The sequence below is a fragment of the Phalacrocorax aristotelis genome, chromosome 18, assembly GCF_949628215.1.
Source record: "Phalacrocorax aristotelis chromosome 18, bGulAri2.1, whole genome shotgun sequence".
In the NCBI taxonomy this organism is placed as follows: Eukaryota; Metazoa; Chordata; class Aves; order Suliformes; family Phalacrocoracidae; genus Phalacrocorax; species Phalacrocorax aristotelis.
The window spans coordinates 3,206,601-3,226,912 of record NC_134293.1 but is presented as its reverse complement, the minus strand read 5'-3'; the positions used below and the strand labels follow the sequence as shown (position 1 = coordinate 3,226,912).

The 20,312-nt window shown below is 44.1% G+C and overlaps 1 protein-coding gene across 2 annotated transcripts; it reads right to left on the bottom strand.

The window, feature by feature from the left end:
• Window positions 1–355: 355 nt before the first annotated feature.
• Window positions 356–15,326, bottom strand: DHX40 (DEAH-box helicase 40). Of its 2 annotated transcripts, none has more exons than XM_075113326.1 (17): window positions 15,112–15,326; window positions 13,865–14,010; window positions 13,377–13,496; window positions 12,047–12,277; window positions 11,793–11,859; window positions 11,111–11,242; window positions 9,628–9,727; window positions 9,090–9,176; window positions 8,412–8,594; window positions 7,778–7,858; window positions 6,924–7,081; window positions 4,736–4,850; window positions 4,340–4,448; window positions 3,926–4,020; window positions 3,313–3,382; window positions 2,671–2,899; window positions 356–852 (listed from the first exon to the last, which is right to left on the bottom strand). In XM_075113326.1, exons 1-17 carry the CDS (start codon window positions 15,248–15,250, stop codon window positions 713–715), a joined length of 2,202 nt encoding a protein of 733 aa, XP_074969427.1. In that variant the 5' UTR covers window positions 15,251–15,326; the 3' UTR covers window positions 356–712. The 2 variants fall into 2 exon arrangements, with proteins under 2 accessions (XP_074969427.1, XP_074969428.1); XM_075113327.1 differs by having other exon boundaries at window positions 356–849; window positions 15,112–15,309.
• Window positions 15,327–20,312: the final 4,986 nt, after the last annotated feature.

The window sequence follows — 20,312 nt, the reverse complement described above, 5'->3', positions numbered from 1 at the left end:
CGGACTGACTGCTGGGTTGGGGGTTTTTTTTGGCTAGATAGAAAACACACAATGCTAAGTCATCCCTGACAAAAATTATGCAGTAAGCAAGAATATAAAAGCATTTACAAAGTACTTTGCATACATAGACATCTTCACCCAGAACCATCGCTGTACATGGTACAGCACAGTACCCAGTAGGAACAACACCGTCTGTGCCACAGAACGCAGGTGGCAAATGTCCTTTTGCCATTAGATGCTGATGGTTCCATCATTAAAAAAGCACTCCCTACACACTTTACTGAGTGGTATATGAGCATGAAGATTGTACAGCCACAATAATACAGAGTAAAATTGATACAAAGTGACAGTTCCATTCCTTATCAAAAAAACCTTTAAGAAAACTTTATTAATAACGGCACTGAAACCACCAAGACCTTTCTAAGTCAACTACATGCCACAGAATTGGCACCACAGTAAGTACCATGTCTTCATCCACATTTGAGGCCACTAAATTGTTGCCCGTGACACGTAGCAACAAAATTCGGCTTGGTAACTTCTCCTTGCTGGATGCAGCAAAGGAAGATTATGTTTGTATGCCTTGGCACTCAAACTTACCACAAAGCAGAAGTTTTCCTTCGTTCCAGTTAGTCATTTTGCATTATGCAAACATACCCAGAACAACTGCACCAAGCTGCCTTTCCTCGCAGTGGGAAAGGAGCAGCAGCAAGTATTACCCCATTTCTTTCAATGGGCCACTTAAACCCTGTGCTCTTTGCTGCTTTCTCTCAAGATAGCGAGCTCGGGCATCCAGTATTGATTTATCATCATTCCTTTTCTCCATCTTCTTTGCAGAGTTGTCTGTTACTCCTTCTGGGGGGAGAGGAGAGAGAGAAATATACACTTCTGTGTCAAAAAACCCCCACAGCATTACAATTCCTCCTATTTGTAAAAATACGCCAAAACCCCGAACAGAATCTCCCATGTTTTTCAAGTCCCAGTCAGCCATCTGAATGAATTCCAGGGAGGACAGACTGTACCACAGCAGGGAGGAAAACAAAAGAAAAAAAAAAACAAAATCACGCCTGAACTCCCATGTCAATATTTGCAGCTGGGCTTATCTTGTCCCCAAATGTATATCTTGCTTTTCATTTTAACAGATACTAAGCGTCTTGTGTTCTACACGCTCATTTCTTCTCTAAAAATATCTCAAACTCAGGTTTAGGCAAGTGAGGGACAGCAGTGGGAGCAGGGGAAAAAAACACTAGGAATAAACTATCTTTATAAATTCCTGAAGGTAGGAAGAAGAGGGAGGATAACATACAGATAAAGGAGTGGGAAAAGTCGATACTCCAGATCAGACACCACTAGAAATGCACATTCTCCCACAAGGGAAGAAAAAGCAGAAAATATTTTCCTTTTAAAATAAAATTTAAAATAAGAATAATAATTTTGTAAAAATCATTCAAAGACTATGTGAGCCCAAGTATTGTGTGAATGAAGCAGCTACGGCAGCCTGTTCCCAGGGGTCCGGGGCTGGCCACCAGATTCTTTGATATGAGGAAGGAGCATCAATCAGCATTCACTCTTGGAATATTTGTAATTATTCTGTCTTGGAGTCAAGTAATAACTCAGCTCATGATGCAGCCTTTCCTTCCACTGGGCACTAATGAAGCCTTTGTCAGCTATTCAGTGCCCTATTTTTATGAAGCTCCCAGAAATACAATGTTTGTAAGGTCAGTATTAATCTCAAATTAATTTGCAATTGCCTCGTGAAGTAAAAAAGTTAAGGGGGACAAAGAGAACAAACCTCAGCTCCTTGGACTTCAGATAAATAGATGAGGCTCCTCTGCATTATCCAATACTGCAAGTATCCTCTCCAGCAAATTTATAACCAAATTCATGTTTTTATCATTTAAAATGCTTGTTTTATACAATAACGCAGGACAGAAAGAGACACTGGTCTGAGCACAAAAGTCTACATTTTCTCCATTATTAAGGGACTGAAGATAATCTATATTGCCAGTGCCTGTCCCGTATATTAAATTAATGTTTTGGAAGGGTCGGTTCAGGAGCAAAGAGGCCCTCTGAATACTTGGCTGCTTTATGAAACCTGCTGACAGAAGAATTCAAAGAATGACAAGCAGCCAGATCAGTTAGCAGGCACCAGTTTTAATTAAAACTGACTATTTAAACATAAGGCGTTAAATTCATTGTCAGAATGAGACATTCACCAAAATGTGGTACTTTTTCCTCTGTGGTTTTTATTTGGTGGGTTTTCGGGTTGGGTGTCCGTCCTGTGTCCCCCCAGCCCTTAGGACATCTCTCTCTCAGGGCAGTATTATTTTGGGTATCTATGGTAGATACCCTCTGCAGACTTAAAAGCATTCTGAGTGTAACCAGTATTTATTCAACTCTGAGTTAAAGTTCTGCTCCTGTCAGCTATATTAAACCAAAAGGCAGGAGCGTGGCAAGAACCAGTAAGCAAACACCATGCAGGCACCGCCAAGGAAAGAAAATAAGCTGTAGTGAGACAAGAAAACAACTAGAGCTACACATCAGATATGTTAAGCACATCCAGACTGACACCTACTAGTCCAGAACGCATTCAGTGACATAATATATACACACACATCCACAACCACCAAGATAACTACACACGCCATCGATAGAGACCAGCAATGTGCTTACCGTACTGCCTTTTAAGGTCCTCCTTATGTTTCCACTTGGTTATTTCCTCTTCAGTTACTTCTTCCCGTGCCACGCTGCTCAGTTCATGTGCATCAATTTGATGCAATCTGGGCAACAAGTCTTTGACCCATTCATAGCGAACAGGACACACTGTCCGGACATAGATTTTGGATGTCACTGTGACATCATGGAAGATGATCCACTCGAGGAGAGTCTCTTGGTTATATAGCTGAAAAATTAAAAGATTATTTCAAAACTGACAAAAAAAAAAAGAGTTTTTATTTCTAGAGCACTCTCCACTGGAATATCTTCCAATGCTTCAGATGCAAGGATGAGAGAAAGCTGACAGTAGCCTAAATTTTCAGACAGGCAAACTAAGGCATAATGACTTGCTTAAAACTGCCCAGGAAATCCAAAGAGCCAGAGAGAAAGCTCAGTCTGTCACACTCATATCATAAGCCAAACATTTACCAGATTGGAAGACGTGAGGCTCTTCCCCACTCTCAAAATGAACACTGCAACAGTGCTTCTCCTGGACATGAGTTAGCACAAAACAGGGAGAGGAAGAAGAGTTTACAGGGACCTGCCTCTTATTCCTTTATAGATCCTTTGCTACTTTATTAGTGCACTTTGGTAACTTACTGTAGATGAAGGATGGATATAGACTATACTGCCATGTCCGTCCATTGTGCAGAATGTCCTGGCTGCAGATCTGAAAGGTTTGGAGGAAAAATATATATATCATGAAACATACTTTGCTGTTATTAGAGAACAACACTAAACTAAGCAAATCAGCAGCAGCATAGAAGAAAATACTCAAATATATAAGCAGAAGATGATCCTTCCAGAATTAAACTGTAAAAAACCAGTGAGGAATAACATTTATCTGTCTAATTTAACACAGTAACACTGTGGACATAAAAACACAGTAATAAACAGGGTTTGGGACTGAAGTCTTTGACAGCTGTGCTAATTGGAGATTTCCAAGCCCTTTAGTTTAATATCTGGAACTACTCATCAGCTCGCAAATTCATTTCACAGATAGAAAAAACTACTGTTCCAAGGACATAAGCAACTTCCCCAGGAACGTTACAAGAGTCAAAAGCCGAGCACCCACCAGGCTTCCAGCCCTGGGCAGAAACACCACCTTCAGCTGCAATTGCTACTTTGCTACTTTTAACCATTACAGCCTTACTGTTCTGTTTCAATATGCATAGTGTCTTTTCCATTCAGTTCTCCAAACTTTGTTGCTTACCTCCTGGCTACATTGATAAAGTATCCTGCACATAGACATCTTCTTAGTATTTCAGTTCTGGAGCCTTCAAATGTCTCTTTAGGGAAGTCTGGCAGCTATGTAAAGAAAAAACCAACATGAATCAGGATCTTCCCTAAAGAAGTGGCTATACTCCCTCCACCCAATGGATTTTAAACACTGGGTTTCTCACCCTATGGAAACCATGAGGAGAGGAGGAAAACCCTCCTCCTTGCTTGTTACCACCATCATACCTGTTAGTTATACAGGCTACAGCAAGGATGCTCTAACAAACGTTTAAGCGAATTAGTTTCTACTGGAGAAAGGCAGCAGCCATCTGGCAAAGGCTCCAGTCGCGTACATCTCTTAAATATAAGCTTATGTAACTTGATCATATATAAAAATTATACTTTTTACCTGTTTCAGTTTACTGACTATTTCCCGAAGTTGTTTTTCCACACTAAAAGCAGATTTTAAAGCTCTCCAATGGATCCAGTGTTTCTGGCACCAAGCTGAAGGAGACTTGCTGAGAACAGAAATACTTGTATTATAAAGAAGCCCTTTGTAAGCTGCAGGCAGAAAGTTGCCTCTATTTTTTGTTATGGTGGTACAAAGAAGGCAACCTACACAGCCAGATACTTTGTTAGTTTAAATAATAGGTGTCTTGATAGAAATTACAGATCACAATAAGGAATAAATCTGCAATTAACTATGAGTACATACAAATGCATATACACAGTATATCTAAAAGCCGTCACCAGCTGGGAGTTATGAGCAATGCAAAACCACTTACTGTAAGGAATCATTTTATACCTTGCTTTGCACTGTTCAAAAATATTTAAGAGGGTTGCAAAGTCATTGCATCCTCCTACTTGTGAGGAAAGTTCCTGGTGTTGAAGCTCAGCCTCCTTTTGCTTCTGAGGATCACCTGAGGAAGTAAGTTATATCTCACTTCAAGAAAGTAATTTTTATTTATCACTCCTACTTGATTTTCTGTTAGCATTTCTCCAAAGTCTTTGACAGCCTTGGCCCTTTATTGATGTTATTTTTAGATTCGTCTCTCCACAGCTGCACTCGCAGTTCTTCCTCCTTCCACTACCACTGAACGAGAATACGTAGATGCTATCAAATCTGTGATTAATCTCAGTCAGCACTAGATGAAGACTTCTAGTCTCTTAGAAAGAAAGGTTCTACGTATTTCTCCCTCACAACCAATTCAGATGCCGACGTGGAAAGATAAAGGAACAGCGACCTTAAACAGCTCACAGTGATCAAGTGAAAGTTCTGCCCCAATAGGAAAAACAAGACTACTGAAACCACACCATCACAGCACCACCTAATCTGTCTAACTCAGCTTTTGTCCTAGTACTCAAGTGCCACGGTAATGGAAGTCTTAAAGTAATAAGAGTCTAGGAAAAAATGCCATCTGTGAGTTTAGTGGGAATTCACCTGCACTAAATGCCAGGAAGGTACTAGGCAAAAATCAACATTATTTCAAGAGTTAAATACCCAAAGAATTTCTTCCCCAGCACAACCTATTCCCCTTAATAGAGAGGGGTACAGCTGCAAAGGCCAATGAATCGCATTGCTGCTGTGCTGCAGATGATGTCAGAAGTTTGTGGGTATTAAAAGTAACACCGATGAAGTAAGGAGGCCCATCCGTATACATTTTGTAGATGAGCAAGTGCCTTCAGGATGGGAGTCTCTGTGTTTGCATCCTAATGCACCAGGTTGCTGGAGAGTAACGAGCATGTGTGCATTAGCTAGCTGAACGGACAAGGGCATATTGCCAGGTGGAGGATGGGAAAGCAAACGCACATTTGTGGGAATGGGAAAGACCCCAGAGCAGAATCCAGGCTATCAGTACTGCCAGCAGAGTCTTTAGCTGTTGCACTAACGGGCACGGTTAATAGACTACAGGGATAACTGGACAAGAGCCAATGAGTGACTAGAAAGGATAAAGGTCTCCCACAAAGACTGGGGAGGGAAGGGGGGGCAGACGGGAGGGGAAAGGAGACAGGAAGGAGGACATGGGACACCGAGTTTAGCGCTAATGAGAGGTGCTAGCTTGGAACCACAGCAAAATCACATTTTCCATTTAGAAAAACACTGGAAATGGAGGCGGTGACAAGTTGAGCTTCCCACAGTGACTTAAAAGGTCTACTTGGTTAAACAGAGTTATCGAACAGAAAAGCCAATCTAGAGGTGATTCCATTCGTTAAAAACAAATTAATCAGTCCCCGTTGTCTGTACTTAGACCAAGAGCAAAACATCTGCTGTGGTACACTTTGGCCTCCTGGTGGTTGTTCTGGGTTTTGTTGGGTTTTTTTCCCCCCTTTTCCCTCCTGTAACAGTTTTTACCCTTATGACCTCTCAGCAACCCACCTGCCTCCCCGTATGTTGCTTTACAGCTCACATCCTTGGGACAAATGCAGCCCAATTCCACGCTATTTTGAAGTCTTTGGAACAGCGTGCAACGTGCCCTGACTCCGAGACCACAGAAAACTGTAAAAGCATACAGGCGAAGTGCCATTGTGTATTTGTCATGATCTTACCATTCTTCCCTACAGATCTGCTATGCTGTACTCTAGGAGACAAGGTGTTGCACTTGAGGTATCTTCCTTACACCGCATTGTAGGTGTTACCTAAAGCATTAGTTCAAGGTACTTATCTCTCCCACCAGTGTTGGGCCCAGCTAAGGAAACCAGCTTGCTCCCTGGCAGGGGTATCCTTAGGCTCGAGTAAAGGCTTCTGCTACCATTGTTCAAAGTACAAAATCAGTTCCCACTTTACAACCTTGAGATACACCTATAAGGTACTGTGGCCTCACGAACTATTAGCACAGAAAACTACTGAGAGTAAAGTAAAACCCACAGAGAGAAGCTGCAGAAAAGGTCTCCAGGTAAAGCAGTGTGTGCTGCCTAACCATTGCCTGCAATGTCCCGGTCCAAGCAGAACTCCCCACCCACCCAAGGCCACTTTGGGATAAGGGGCTTCCTACCTGGACGGATGAAGACATTTTCCACAGACAACATGGCTGCTATGGGAAGCAGCAGATCTTCACAGTCAAGAGAAGCAGCTTTTATGACAGCACAGGTCAGGTTGGGCGGGAGGGGAAACTGTACCAGGAATTCACCCAGTCTTGTCACGTGGCCTCTCCTTATCCCAGGGAAAAGATTCAAATACCAGATTCAACAAAACTATGTTTAAATGTAAATCGGAACATGCACACACAATGTCAGCCACCACATACTGATAAAGAGCACGAAAGAAGCACTTCCCTCTGCACTGTTCTTACACTGCAGTCTGTGTGTGCCCAGAGAGGTCCTGGGGACATGAAGGAGGCGTCACTAGCAGAACATTTCAACTTTCTCCAGTTTGCTTATGCCTGCTTCATGGCAGGCAAAGCCAGCTTTTTAAGTGTAGCAGATGCTTAATCTTAAAGACATTTTTTTTTCCCAAGAAGAATTCCTGGAAGCTTAGGATAAGATCTCGCTTCCTGTCTTGAGTTCTTGGATCAGCCTCACAGCTAGCACCCAAGCATCTTTGTCACAACAGTCTAGGATCTGCTATCAGGAATTACAGCAAGAAAGTTGAGGTGATTTGTCTGAGGTCACTCAGGAACTCCAGGACAATGTGGAGAAATTAATCCATATCTCTCAAGTCCTCAGCCATGCTCTAACCCTAATTTCACAAACAGTATATTAGAACCCAGTAGTTAACTTCCTGGTCTAATGAGGAAACGTGTTCTACTGCTGGGGGAAGTCCTTTAGTCCACACAAACAATTCACTGACACCAATTAAACCATTAGATTTTAAATTCTTGTGGTGGCCACACCTTTTATTTTTTTTTACCTGTCAATAGCATCACACTGGTAAAGTTCCTTGAGAGCTTCTAAAATATGCCTTTCTTCAGGCCGGTCCAGATAGGGAAATCTATAGTAAAAAATTATATTTTAAAAAATCTCACTATTCAGACTCAGTATAGCTTTGTTAGCTTTCATATTTACTAAAATACACCTGTAACCTTCCAACATAGGTTTCTGACCAAGGTGCACATAAGCATCTTCAGTACATAGGTGTGTCACTACATGTACAGCCTCAAGCTGAAGAATTATGATGACAAGTCCCAGCATGGCACGTGCAAAGATGGACTGTATTTTCTGCACATGTATGATCCTAAAATTAAACAATTCCACAGAGATGAAGCTTTTGAGATATACACATCAGTATTTTAAAGGAACACTAATAACTACTTAATTTTGGAGAGAAGGACCTAGTTTTGGCCTAACCTCAGACTGAACTTGAGCTCAGGATCCAATCTGGCATTAAAGACTGAGGCGAACAGCAGAAAAGCTGATTTTATCAAAGCGTCACAGTTGGCCAGGGACCTAATCCTGCCTCCTGCCAAGAGGCTGTTGGTGCCTGCGCTGCCTTGCTGCTGAGACTCGGGAACAAAATGATAAATCCCCCCCTCCATGGAGGTTACCTTATGACATCATGCACAGAAAGGCACTTCAAGGTCAGGATCACAGATGTCAGGCTCGTTCGCTTGATCTCCGGGACCGTGTGATCAGGCATGCATTGCTCCCAGAATTCTCTGCTGTACAGCCGATAGCTTTTTCCAGATGATGTCCTGCCAGCTCGGCCAGCTCGCTGCCTTGCTTCGCTCCTTCCAAAACGAAAGGCAGGGAAAGAAAATCCAAACTCTTGATCCTTCTGTTATTATCCAAAGAAGCATGCTATAACTACAATAAGTAATAACAATTTCTATGCTTGTAGACGGAAGATATACTATACTGTGCAGCAACTGAGAAATCCAGCTATACGAGAACTAGCAGAAGGAAGAAGCATTTCTGTGCAAGCGAAGATTTTTTTAAAGCTTCTCCAAATCAGGCTGTTGTATTCAGCAAACACAAGATGACACGAGAGTCACTGTTCAGACTACAGACAATGCATTGTCAATTCCTTCTTAACTGCTGTAACTTATAGGACATTATATGTCCTGAACCACCTTCTACTCAGCAGCAAACAAAATGGCTTTCAATTATGGAGTCTCAAAGCCACCCACATTCCCTGATTTTTATTTTTAGAAAGAACAACGGATACACAGCATTGTCAGAGCAACTCCCAGAAACACCAAGCAAATTACCTTTTTAGAACTTACTTTGAAATAGGAACCACCTCCAGTATGTCCAAGCCAACTCGGGGGTTATGATTCAACTGCTTCACAAATCCACTATCCACTACGTATCTGTAAAAGATTCATACTCTGTCAGAGAAGAAAACAACAGAGGTCTCAGTAGACAGACAGGTAACTGCCACATGCGTATGACCAAAGCCAGAACACATTTACCCTATAATCGCTGCAAACAGGTAGTTGCACTTTGCTGGTCAGCTGCAGCCCTGAAACGGTTCAGTCTGCAGGATGTTACAGGTAACGCCTCTCCCCACCCAAAGAGATTATGCCCATTTAATGGAGCTGAGATTTGATTTCAAATTTGGGTCCAACAATATTAGTCATCCATAAGACTATATAATAGTATCAAGGAGGGTTTTTTATTCACTACACATAAAAAAAGACAACAGCTCATTATTGGGCAGGTATACTAGCAGAAGGAAATCAGACACGTTTTTCCAAATCTAGTAGGATTTTCTGAATTTTTTCCTCTGTTACAGCTTTTATGAAGGACAGGAAACAGTACCTGACTCCTTCAATTGTCAGAGACGTTGCAGCGATGTTTGTGGATACCACACACTTTCTGATGCCTGTGGGAGCTGGCAAAAATATTCTTTTCTGCTGATCTAAAATGACAGGTAGTCAAAGAATCTGTTATGTTGCAGTGCTCTGATTTCAAACCACATCTCTAACACTGTGCAAACTTACTCAAGTGCTTAGTGAAAGTCATTTGAATGACATAACGTTCTAAAATAGAGATTCGGTATTATTTTAGTATATGTCAGAAATCGGAGATTATCTTCTTTATTGCTTGCACGTTCAAGATGATTTTGAGATCAAGAAAGCTCAGCTCTCCTGGATGTTTCCTAACCCAGAGCTAGGAAAAACCAAACAAGATGCCTGGTCTTAACAGAATCTTTATGAAGGATCCAAAGGGTTTTAGCAGAGCAAGTAAAGGCGAACATGAAAAGATTCAGTTAAAACCCTCATGTTTCCAGCAACTTTTCTTTTAACATGTAACAAAGCACCATATGCAGTTTCCGTTAATTCATGTGGCTTTCCAAGGAACAAAAAAAGGGAAGTGGAAAGTCAACTTTCCCCTGAAATTTTCTCACTTACTATACTTGAAAAATATAAAAATCTCTTTAAAGGAAAATTCTCCCTTGTGTATTTAAAAATATTCAAGTACAATAGCCTCAGAAATTACCACCAAAAAAAAAAATCACCCTCAGTCAGGAGTCTAATATCTATCATGGAGTCAGGAAGAAGCTATACCCTTCTTTTATGCAACTTTTCATTTTGCTCTTTCAAGAAGGTAAAGATTTTGCTCCCTCTCTGCAGGTTGTTACCAGATCTTTCCTCTCAGCAGCACTTGCAGATGGAAGTTGCTGTCCTGCTCTTCTGAACACTTATTCAGCCTCTTGGCATTCTAAATACTGCACCCACACATTTAACCATCACACTCAAGTTTACCTGATAATACAGTGTCTGTGTTCAGTAAAGGTCAAAGGGCCTTTGTTTTTAACTCTTTGAAGCCAACTGTGGTATTGTTGCCAAGTAAAACAGACCACTTCATTCTGATAGCCTGTGCTTTTCTATATTGTGTAACACTGCACTACTTTATCTTCCCTTACAGGTCTACTCATCACCAAAAACCTCCTGGCAGTATCTTTTCCATACAAAAGAAAGTGTGAGGGCCTAAATAAGACATCTGAACTTTCAGTTACACAATATCCCCTTCCAAGGCTGGAGACCTTGATGCTATGTCAAGCCTTTCCAGTGGATATGAATTTTAACAGGAGGCTTCCGCGCAAGAACAGAGAAGGCTGAAGTTTGATTAGTTTACGAACACGACAAAAAAACTCATAGTGCTACAGTATTTTAACAAATGAGTTAATGAATGCCATTTTTTCCAATCAGAATAGAAATTTGAGTAGGATACTGTTTATAACAACTCTGTAGTTAACATTTATGCGAATTAAGTTCCATATGACATTATGTGCTCTTACCTGTTGACATTGACCCATACAACGGTAAGATAAGCAGGCCTTCAACAGACCGATCATGTACTTCATACCGGTAATCAATAGATTCTGCTTTCTTGAAAAGCAAGTCACAAGCTCTTTCTATCTCAATTTGACCTATAAAACATACAAGAGCATTTAAACGACCTATGTAGCTACAACTCTGCCTTCCTAGTTTGCAACATCTTTAAACAAGTTCATTTTGCCAAAAGCCATCAACACCATTACAACATTACAAGAAGGAAGTAATGTAAGAGTCAGTTTAGGAGGTGACATCCAGTCTTTCCACAGTGCCTTCCACCATGGCTTTTCCTTAAAAGATGACCACATACTGCCTAACCCATATATTGATGTTTTGCAGACAAAGAAATTCTCCCTTCCTGGATTAACAACAAAATAGAACAGGTAGACAATACAGAGTAAATTTGGCACAGAAAGAAAAGACCACGTGCAAATTTTTAAGTTAATTTTTTTTAATGTGATCGCATAGGATTGGATATACCTAAGCATGCTCTGAGAACTATCACTTCGCAGGACTACTCGAGTCGATCTGCAGCTTCCCCTCCCCTGGGACAAACAAGACAGTCATTGGAAGGATGCACTATTTTGCTGGCAGCGCCATGCTTCAGCTGGAATAACCATCCCTTGTTGAAAGAAAAATTCTCACCTGTCAGGAAAACCAAGATGTCACCTCCTGGTTCATTTAAGTGGATATCCAATGTCACTTTTACCGCCTGAAACAAACAACAAACAAGCCAATAACTCTTTCTAAAACTCACAACACTAACTAGTTCTTCCCTATATCCTGCAGGGGTGCTAAGAACACAGCAATACAGCTGCTAATTCTTGTCGTCTTTCAAAGATTATAATCATACCAAGAGCAGAGAACACAACATAGAAACAAACTAAAATAGTCCAGACCTCTGTCACATATGCAGAGCTGCCTACATCCCTTGGGCTGAGCAGGTTGCAGAATATCTCCTTGACGGGATAACTTCTTCCTGGAATATGCAGCACTGAACAGTGTCCAAAGAACTCCGAGAGCTTCTCTACCTCCAGGGTGGCTGACATCACCACCACTTTCATGTCTGTCTTCCTGTTTGGTGGTTTCTTCTGTAGAAATAGTTTCTTCAGCAAACCAAATAAAATATCCTAACAGAAAAACAGAAGCAACTCAAAAGAATGTATACACTTACCCTGGTCAACTTGTAAGCACACTAATTGGTTTCTAAAATTAATTTTTTTATCAGCTCTTCTCACAGCTTGTAACAGGATCAGTGTAACTTAAAATCCTTTGGTTTTCATTTTTGTACTCTCATGGTCAAGTCATTTGCAAGCAGTTACCTCAGACCCATTATAAAAAGTCATCACCTTTATCCAGGGTACATTACGTGACTGTGCACCCTCCTTTGTTGTACTAGTTATTCTTACAACTTCAGCAAGTTTATTTTTCTCTGCAGTGCTTTGGATCAAAAATCTGCTCCTTTTAGTTAAACACTGGTGATGGAGCAGTAACTCCCTACATAACCCTAGCTCAATTACTTGCAATACCCTCAGATACTTGAGGCTGAACTGGGATTCAGAAAGCTTTTTCCCTTTTCACTAGCTGGAACTGTAGATTCTCTGCTGGACTGGTAGGTTGTTTGACATACAACACAATCTCTTGAGGACAGAGTGACTTGAGTGTCACTTCGCTCACCACAGAAAGGTCAGTGTGACATTTGATAGCTTTTGGTACTTAGGTTAGTCTAGATACTTCCATGAACCCAAAAGCCGTAATCTCTTTGCCCAGTCATATACACACCCTAAGAAACATTAGGCCTTAGAGAGATGTTTCAGGCTTTTGTTTGTTTGTGTGGGTTGTTGGTTTTGGTTTGGTTTTTTTTTTTTTTTTAGGTTTGGGGTTTTTTTAAGATTAGGAATCTAGAAGATTTGTGTTCACTGTGTTGGCTTCAAATTCCTGGAAATTTTGGGAAAGTATCCAACAGCCAGCCAAGTTTTAACTGCTTTCAAACACAACAACTGCAACAATTCCACCAGGATTACAGGCCACATCTTATTTTCAGATTATGCAGCATGTAATAAAAAAAGCAGCAATTCTGTGGTCTTAGGACAGCAAAAGGATAAAGCACATCCATGGAAAGTCAGTCAAAAATCCTTGGAGATTGTGCAGAAGTGAAAGAAAGGTATAAACAGATGTCAGTAAAGGAGAAATAGTGACACAAAAGGACAGACATAGGGTGACACTCACAGTGCTGAGGCTCCGCTCATGGGCTTCATCCAAAACGATGATACTATACTTGCTGAGAAGGGGGTCTGCCAATATTTGCCTCAATAAGCAGCCATCAGTCATATACTTGATGGCAGTATCCTGAAAGGTTTAATTAGACATTCAGCTGTTATCCTGGGTTTTTACTTCAAAGTAAACACTCCTATATAGATCACACATTTGTCCAGAACACACACTGAGATTGCACCACAGGTGCTCATGCACCGCATCACAGGTGCTCGGCAATGTTTCACTTCTAAGGCTTTCAAAAAATTGAACATATGACACGTACAACTGCAGCTTCACCACAGCTGGGACAGACAGCTTCTCAAGGCTCTGCGACCTTCCGCAAGCAAAGCCCCAGGAGAGGCAACAGAGCTGCGTCACTCCATGGAGAGGCCCCACAAGCAAAAACCTTGAGCCGTAGCCCTGCCGTGACAACGGCAGGAACACAGCCCTCAGAGCCCTACCTCAGTGGTGCAGTCATCGAAGCGGACCTGGTACCCTACGACACTCCCCAACGAACAGCCCATCTCCTCAGCCACCCGCTGCGCCACTGAGATGGTGGCAACGCGCCGGGGCTGGGTGACGCCAATGGCACCATGCTTGGCGAGGCCTATGGGAGAGATGGGGAGAACATGAGCTGTGCTGCTCAGAGAATCTACATAATATACATACAGTCACAGGGTTTTTTTAATTTAAAAGGTTTAATCGAGCCATCTCTGACCACTGCGTGCACAGCACAGCCTGAAGCTGTGTCCCCCTGAGGGGACAGGAGGATTATCTCCATTTATCTGTGCTTATTTCCCATGTTTCAGGGCCAAAGCCACAGAGCTGAGGGGGCTCTCAGAGGTTTCACAGAATCATAGAATTGTAGAATTGTTAAGGTTGGAAAAGACCAACCTTATTCAGCCTGGAGAAGAGGAGGCTGAGGACAGACCTCATCGCCATCTGCAGCTTCCTCCCAAGGGGAGGAGGAGGGGCAGGTGCTGATCTCTTATTTCTGGTGACCAACGACAGGAATCGAGGGAATGGCAGGGAGATGTGCCAGGGGAGGGTTAGGCTGGGTATTAGGAAAAGGTCCTTCCCCCAGAGGGTGGTGGAGCCCTGGAACAGGCTCCCCAGGGAGGCATCACGGCACCAGCCTGGTGATATTCAAGCAGCACTTGGACAAGGCCCTCAGAGCCATGGTGTGAATTTGCAGTTGTCCTGTACAGGGACAGCAGTTGGACTTGATGATCCTTGTGGGTCCCTTTCAGCTCAGGGCATTCTATGATTCCATGACCTCTCAGATCATCAAGTCCAACCGCCAACCCAACACCCCAGGCCTCCTAAACCATGTCCCCAAGTGCCACATCCACACGTTTTTTGAATGCCCCCATGGATGATGGCTCCACCACCTCTCTGGGCAGCCTGTTCCAATGCTTGACAACCCTTTCGATGAAGACATTTTCCCTAATATCCAATCTAAACCTCCCCTGGCACAACTTGAGGCCGTTTCCTCTCATCCTATCACTTTTTACTTGGGAGAACAGACCAACCCCCACCTCACTATCACCTCCCTTCAGGCAGTTGCAGAGAGCGATAAGGTCTCCCCTCAGCCTCCTCTTCTCCAGGCTAAACCCCCGCAGCTCCCTCAGCCGCTCCTCACAAGACTTGCTCTCCAGACCCGTCACCAGCCCCGCTGCCCTTCGCCTCGCCCCTCCCCGGCCGTTACCTGCCTCGAAGAGGTACTTGGGCAGTTGGGTGCTTTTCCCGCTGCCCGTCTCGCCGGTGACGATGAGGAAGGGCCGCTCCCTCACAGCCTGCACCAGGTCCCGGCGGTACCGGCGGATGGGCAGGCCGCCGCCCGCCATGACTGCCCCGCGCGCCAGCACCCGCCCCCACGGCTGCCGCGCGCGTGATGACGTCCACTGTTTACAGGATCCTCTACGCCCCGCCTCCTCCTTAAGCACCGCCCCTCGAGGCACCGCCCATCCGGGCAGGCCCCGCCCCCGACTCCTCCTCAGCCCCCTGCCCCAGGCAGCAGCTCCCCGCCCCCGACCTCGGTTGGCGAAACCAGTTAGTTTTTTCCCCAAAAATCCGCTGCGGTTTTTCACAGTGGCACTTGCTCCTTCCCGAGGGACGTTGCCAGCGCGGGGCAGCCCAGCGGCACGGCTCCCTCTGGCCGGCCCAGGAGGGGCTCAGCGCCTCAGCACCTCCGGGTCGGGCACTGTTCAACTGTGGTGTAAAACCGAACTGCTCGTGGGCGACGTGACCCGCGGTTCTCTCTTGGCAGGTGAAATAAACCCTCACCATCAACACGGTGCGAGGAAGAACTGAAAGGCTGAGAGACCTGGGTCTGTTCAGCCTGGAGAAGAGAAGGCTGAGGGGGGATCTCATCAATACCTATAAATATCTGAAGGGTGGGTGTCAGGAGGATGGGGCCGGGCTCTTTCCAGCGGTGCCCAACGCCAGGCCAAGGGGCAACAGGCACAAGCTGGAACGCGGGAAGTTCCCCCTGAACATGAGGACAAACCCCTTCCCTGTGCGGGTGCCAGAGCAGGGGCACAGGCTGCCCAGAGAGGCTGTGGGGTCCCTTCCCTGGAGACATTCACACCCCGCCTGGACGCGGTCCTGTGCCCCCTGCTCTGGGGGTGCCTGCTCACGCAGGGGGTGGGACGGGATGAGCTCCAGAGGGCCCTTCCAGTCACTGCCATTCTGGGATCCTGTGAAGAGACACGATGGGTGGAAAACACCTCCATAAAATGAAAAGCCCCTGCAGTGTACCACGCTGGGGATGCTCAGATCTGCCACCCGAGGCCTGGCCCAAGGTCTCCGCTTTCTGGCAACATCTGTGAATTCACATACAACCTGAAGGTGGCAAGCGATGTACGCATAACGTGAAACCACCCTGCAGTCCACGTTCCCAACTTGTGCCTAGCGGCTGCAACAAAATCCCCATTTCTGCTAAAGCACAATTTGTGCATTTTGTTCTGTCTGTACGTCATAACGTCTGTTTCCCTTACAAGTCCTGTGTATGTTAATGTTTCACCCTCCGTTAGGCTGTATCAGTGACAAGAATCACACAGTAAATTTGTCATCGTGCCAGGGCTGAATTTAGGCCACCTACTGACTCCAGCTATTGCCAATCACCTCCATTTCTACCTGTCACAGTCGGGGGAATATTACCTACTGGCTCAGGCATCACGGTGAGGGCTGAGCCAGAACACTTGCAACGCACTCTGAAGCTTGGAAAATGTTACATCAGTCCCCAGTGTTGCCAACCTCAGATACATCTAATCTATAAATATTTGTTTAGTCTGTTGTAAAACGAGGGCAGAGAATCTGTTTTTCTGCCCTTCCTTACTACTGTAGTCAAAGAGAAGGGAACATTGCAGTAACTGTTTCGTTACAGTACCACACCAGGAGAGATACCTGGTATTATGTCTCTGGGTTTGTGAGTCCAACAAAAACCAGACAGATCCCTTCTCCAAAGCTACACAGACTGTCCCTCCCATCCACCCACAAATCATTTGCACATTGGACTTTTTTGCAACATGCAGATTCCTGCTTTGAATACACTACACTGCAGTGTATAAATCTTCCACTAATGCCTAAGGCTCTCCTGTAGTGATTACCTTAAATAACTTAAATGCTCCTCTATTAGCATGAAAAGCATGTCAGTCTAGCAGTGAGATTGCTATAACCGATCCATAGCTCCGCCACTTAGGTACACAACAGAGTGTGCCAACACACTGCGTGTTGTTACATCCCCTTATGAAAACGTATCCTATTTATTGCCTCACGATGTACTAATGCCGTGCTGCCACTAGTAACTCGCACGGTTAATGGTGATCATATACACTGCTTTGTCGCTTCTTATGGCGGTTAGACTTGATGGTCTTGGAGGTCTTTTCCATCCGCAATGATTCTATGATTATTGGAAACTTCAAACGCACCCTCATTACATTTTTTGGTGTGCATTTCCTAATAAGCATTTAATGGTTTTTATAGACATATGTATGCTCAAACGCATGCACACGTGCACATTCTGCTTGATTTTATTTAAATCACATACTGCTTTTGGCAGACATAGGGGTAGGTAAGGTTTTTCAATTTTCTTTGTCCTCCTAGCCTGCAAAGAGCAGATTTGGTTTTAATCAGCCTCCTTGCAGTCTTGAACTTTGTCCTCCTGGAATACAGAGCCATTCATTTAAGGATTTCCCTCTGTCTAATAAACATTAATGAATCACACTCTACAATTCCCTCGTGATCTTATCTCAGTTTCACAGATGGGGAAAACAGAGACAAATTAAGGGGTCTGCACACACCACAAATCAAAGGCAGGGCAGGAGGAGGAACCCAGTAATTCTAGCACAATTCCTTGCTCCAGTAACTCTGTAAAAATCCATTTCTACCCATGCAGCTGCTCTGTCAGTAACGGCGTTGCATAGGGCAGCACGGTTACTTTTGGGCTAGCCAGGAAGGCTGAAATTGCTCTTTTCCTAAGGTTTAGCTTTACCCATAACTGCAAATTCTGTGAGGTGATAGAGGGCTGTAGCTCTGCCCGTTTCCTGTACTGAATTATTCCTGAGGATGGTTTTTTTCCCTTCTGAGCAGAGGATAGCTTTTCTCTTCTGATGAGCAGAAAGATAGCAGGATAAGGGGAATATTCCAGCCCCTGCTTGTACACCACAGGTTTATCCATCTTCCCAGAGGAGAGGCCTGACTTCTGGGGAATTTCTTGTCCTTGCTCCGGACAAAGCTGTCCGTTCCATGACAAGCACAGCATCCCTTGGTGCCTGTGAAGAAAACCACATCTATTAATTACATTGAGCAAGCGAAGACAGATAATTGCCTTGTGCCTGGAATCTCTAAGTAGGGCGGCTTTCTAGAAGAAAGATCCCCGAGCTGTAATTTCAGTACAGACAAACAGAATAAACCAATGTGCCCTGCGAGCGGCACTCCTGTCAGACAACCAGCAGTTCTTCTGACAGCCAGGATTTTTGTGGCGCTGGCTGTGAGTCATTATTGAAAAAGCGTTATTCTTAAAACAGAGGATGTGCACTGTAGAAAGAAGGTGTTAGACGCAGCAAAGAAACAAAACCCCTTTTACACCTCCATCTGCTATCTCACAGTGCCTTGCTGCAACACATACAAATTGACAAGTTTTATTTCAAATTTTGGTCTGCTTGCTTCTTTTTGGAAGACAGAATCAGATGCCCTAGCCTTTCTCCTGCATAACGAAGATTTACCTTCTGTTTAGCTCCATGGAAAATAACAATTTCTACAGTGCAGCCTTCTGACAGGGTAGCCAGGTTACCCGTAACTGCATTCACAGGTTTCTGCTAAAAAAGGCTGCAGGAAAGTCAGTGCTGACAGCAATCTGCACTTCTACTGGCTTAGTTTGTTTTGTTCAGCAGGTGGCAAGGGACAGCGTACGGCTGGATCCAGGCTGGGAATTGCTCTGCCAGAATAAAATACGGGTATTTCTGTGCAGGGAGAGGATTTGCAGTGTCAATCTACCCTGAGAGCACATCTCAACTGCAATCTTGTGCATGACACAGCGCCTGTAGAAGCTCCTCAGCCAGATCGCACTTAGCTGCTGCCGGCACGAAGGATGAGATAACTGCTACAGCAACTGCTCGTCCACTTGCTGTTGGCCAGACAACCCCGCGCAGCTTGCGCTGGAGCCTGTACCCTTACCCCTTCCCGAGCCAGCTGGTCCGAGGCTGCGTAGCTTTGTCTGCACATGGCCACAGCCACAGTCCTGACCTGCAGTGAATCACAGCTACCGATTCAGATCTCTGTGCCCCAGTTCTGCAAATGTTTCTGCACAAACCATATTGTATTCAGCAGAAGAGACCTGGCATCCTCACTGCAAGCCTAAACTGTTACTCTTCAAAGCCTGTTTTCTTTTGTCTTTAGAGTTGGTCTATGATGGGTTAGCAGTTGATTTTGTTCATTTACCACCCTCACACGTACGCCTGCATCACCCTTTTTAAATTTAACTACAGTGTCAGATCCACAGCTGTTTCCGAGGCCACATACATGAATGATTGCTGCTCCTGCCAGGTGCAAGTATGAATAAAAAGGTCGCGGGCTGGGGGGAGGATTAGGCTTTGGATCAGCTGTCTGCATTCTCACACAGAGCACGGTCTGTCCATCCGTCAACCCACACACATGCACCAGACAGGTGAGGAGCTGAATATTGGAAACAATTCAGCGACGCTCGTACAGAGCCACTACCAAAGATGTGTGTGGTTTAAAAAAAGCTTTTACAGCAATCCTCTGAGCAGCCCTTGGATCAGTGAAATTAGAACTTATCTGAACAGAAATATAAATGCAGAATGGCATGGGAACAGTCTCCCCGGAGACTGGAGATTGGAGAATACCTAAATCTTTAAATGGTGCCTGAGATTTTTGTGTTAAATTGGAACTTTTTCTTGCCATGCTCACCTAAGAAGATGAAGGCAGGCAGCTACTTATGGGTGGTTAGCACATACACCGACTACTGAGAGCAATCAGGGCAAAAAATTCCACCAGGTATGGACCAGACCCGGGATCTCCACCTGAAGTATTTCACTAATTCAAGGCTTTCTGTACCTGCAGTAATGAAAGCTGATGCCTATTTTAAGACCTTCTCACGCTTGCACATGGGTTACAACCCATGGGAGGCTGCTAATCTATTTCTGTGTATTAGACATCATTTATCTTCTGACTTCCTTATTAAATGTGCAACATAATCAATAATTCACTTACGCTCTACATTCCCATTAGAGTGCACCATGGCTGTGATTTAAACATATTTCTATGACTGTAAAATAAGCAGATGCCCTAAACTATCCTGGAATTGTCCTCTGGTATGTGACAGCACCTCCTACCACCCAGAGTAGTTTTATTTCCCCAACTATTAAATCTAGGGCAACACACTAC

Excerpts from the sequence above, each read along its gene's own strand:
- DHX40 (XM_075113326.1), bottom strand. The coding sequence starts at position 15,250 with ATGGCGGGCGGCGGCCTGCCCATCCGCCGGTACCGCCGGGACCTGGTG. Across the intron at positions 14,011-15,111 it reads CAAGTACCTCTTCGAGGCAG|GCCTCGCCAAGCATGGTGCC; the intron begins GTAACGGCCGGG and ends TCTCTCCCATAG. Across the intron at positions 4,449-4,735 it reads TTTGAACAGTGCAAAGCAAG|CAAGTCTCCTTCAGCTTGGT; the intron begins GTATAAAATGAT and ends TTCTGTTCTCAG.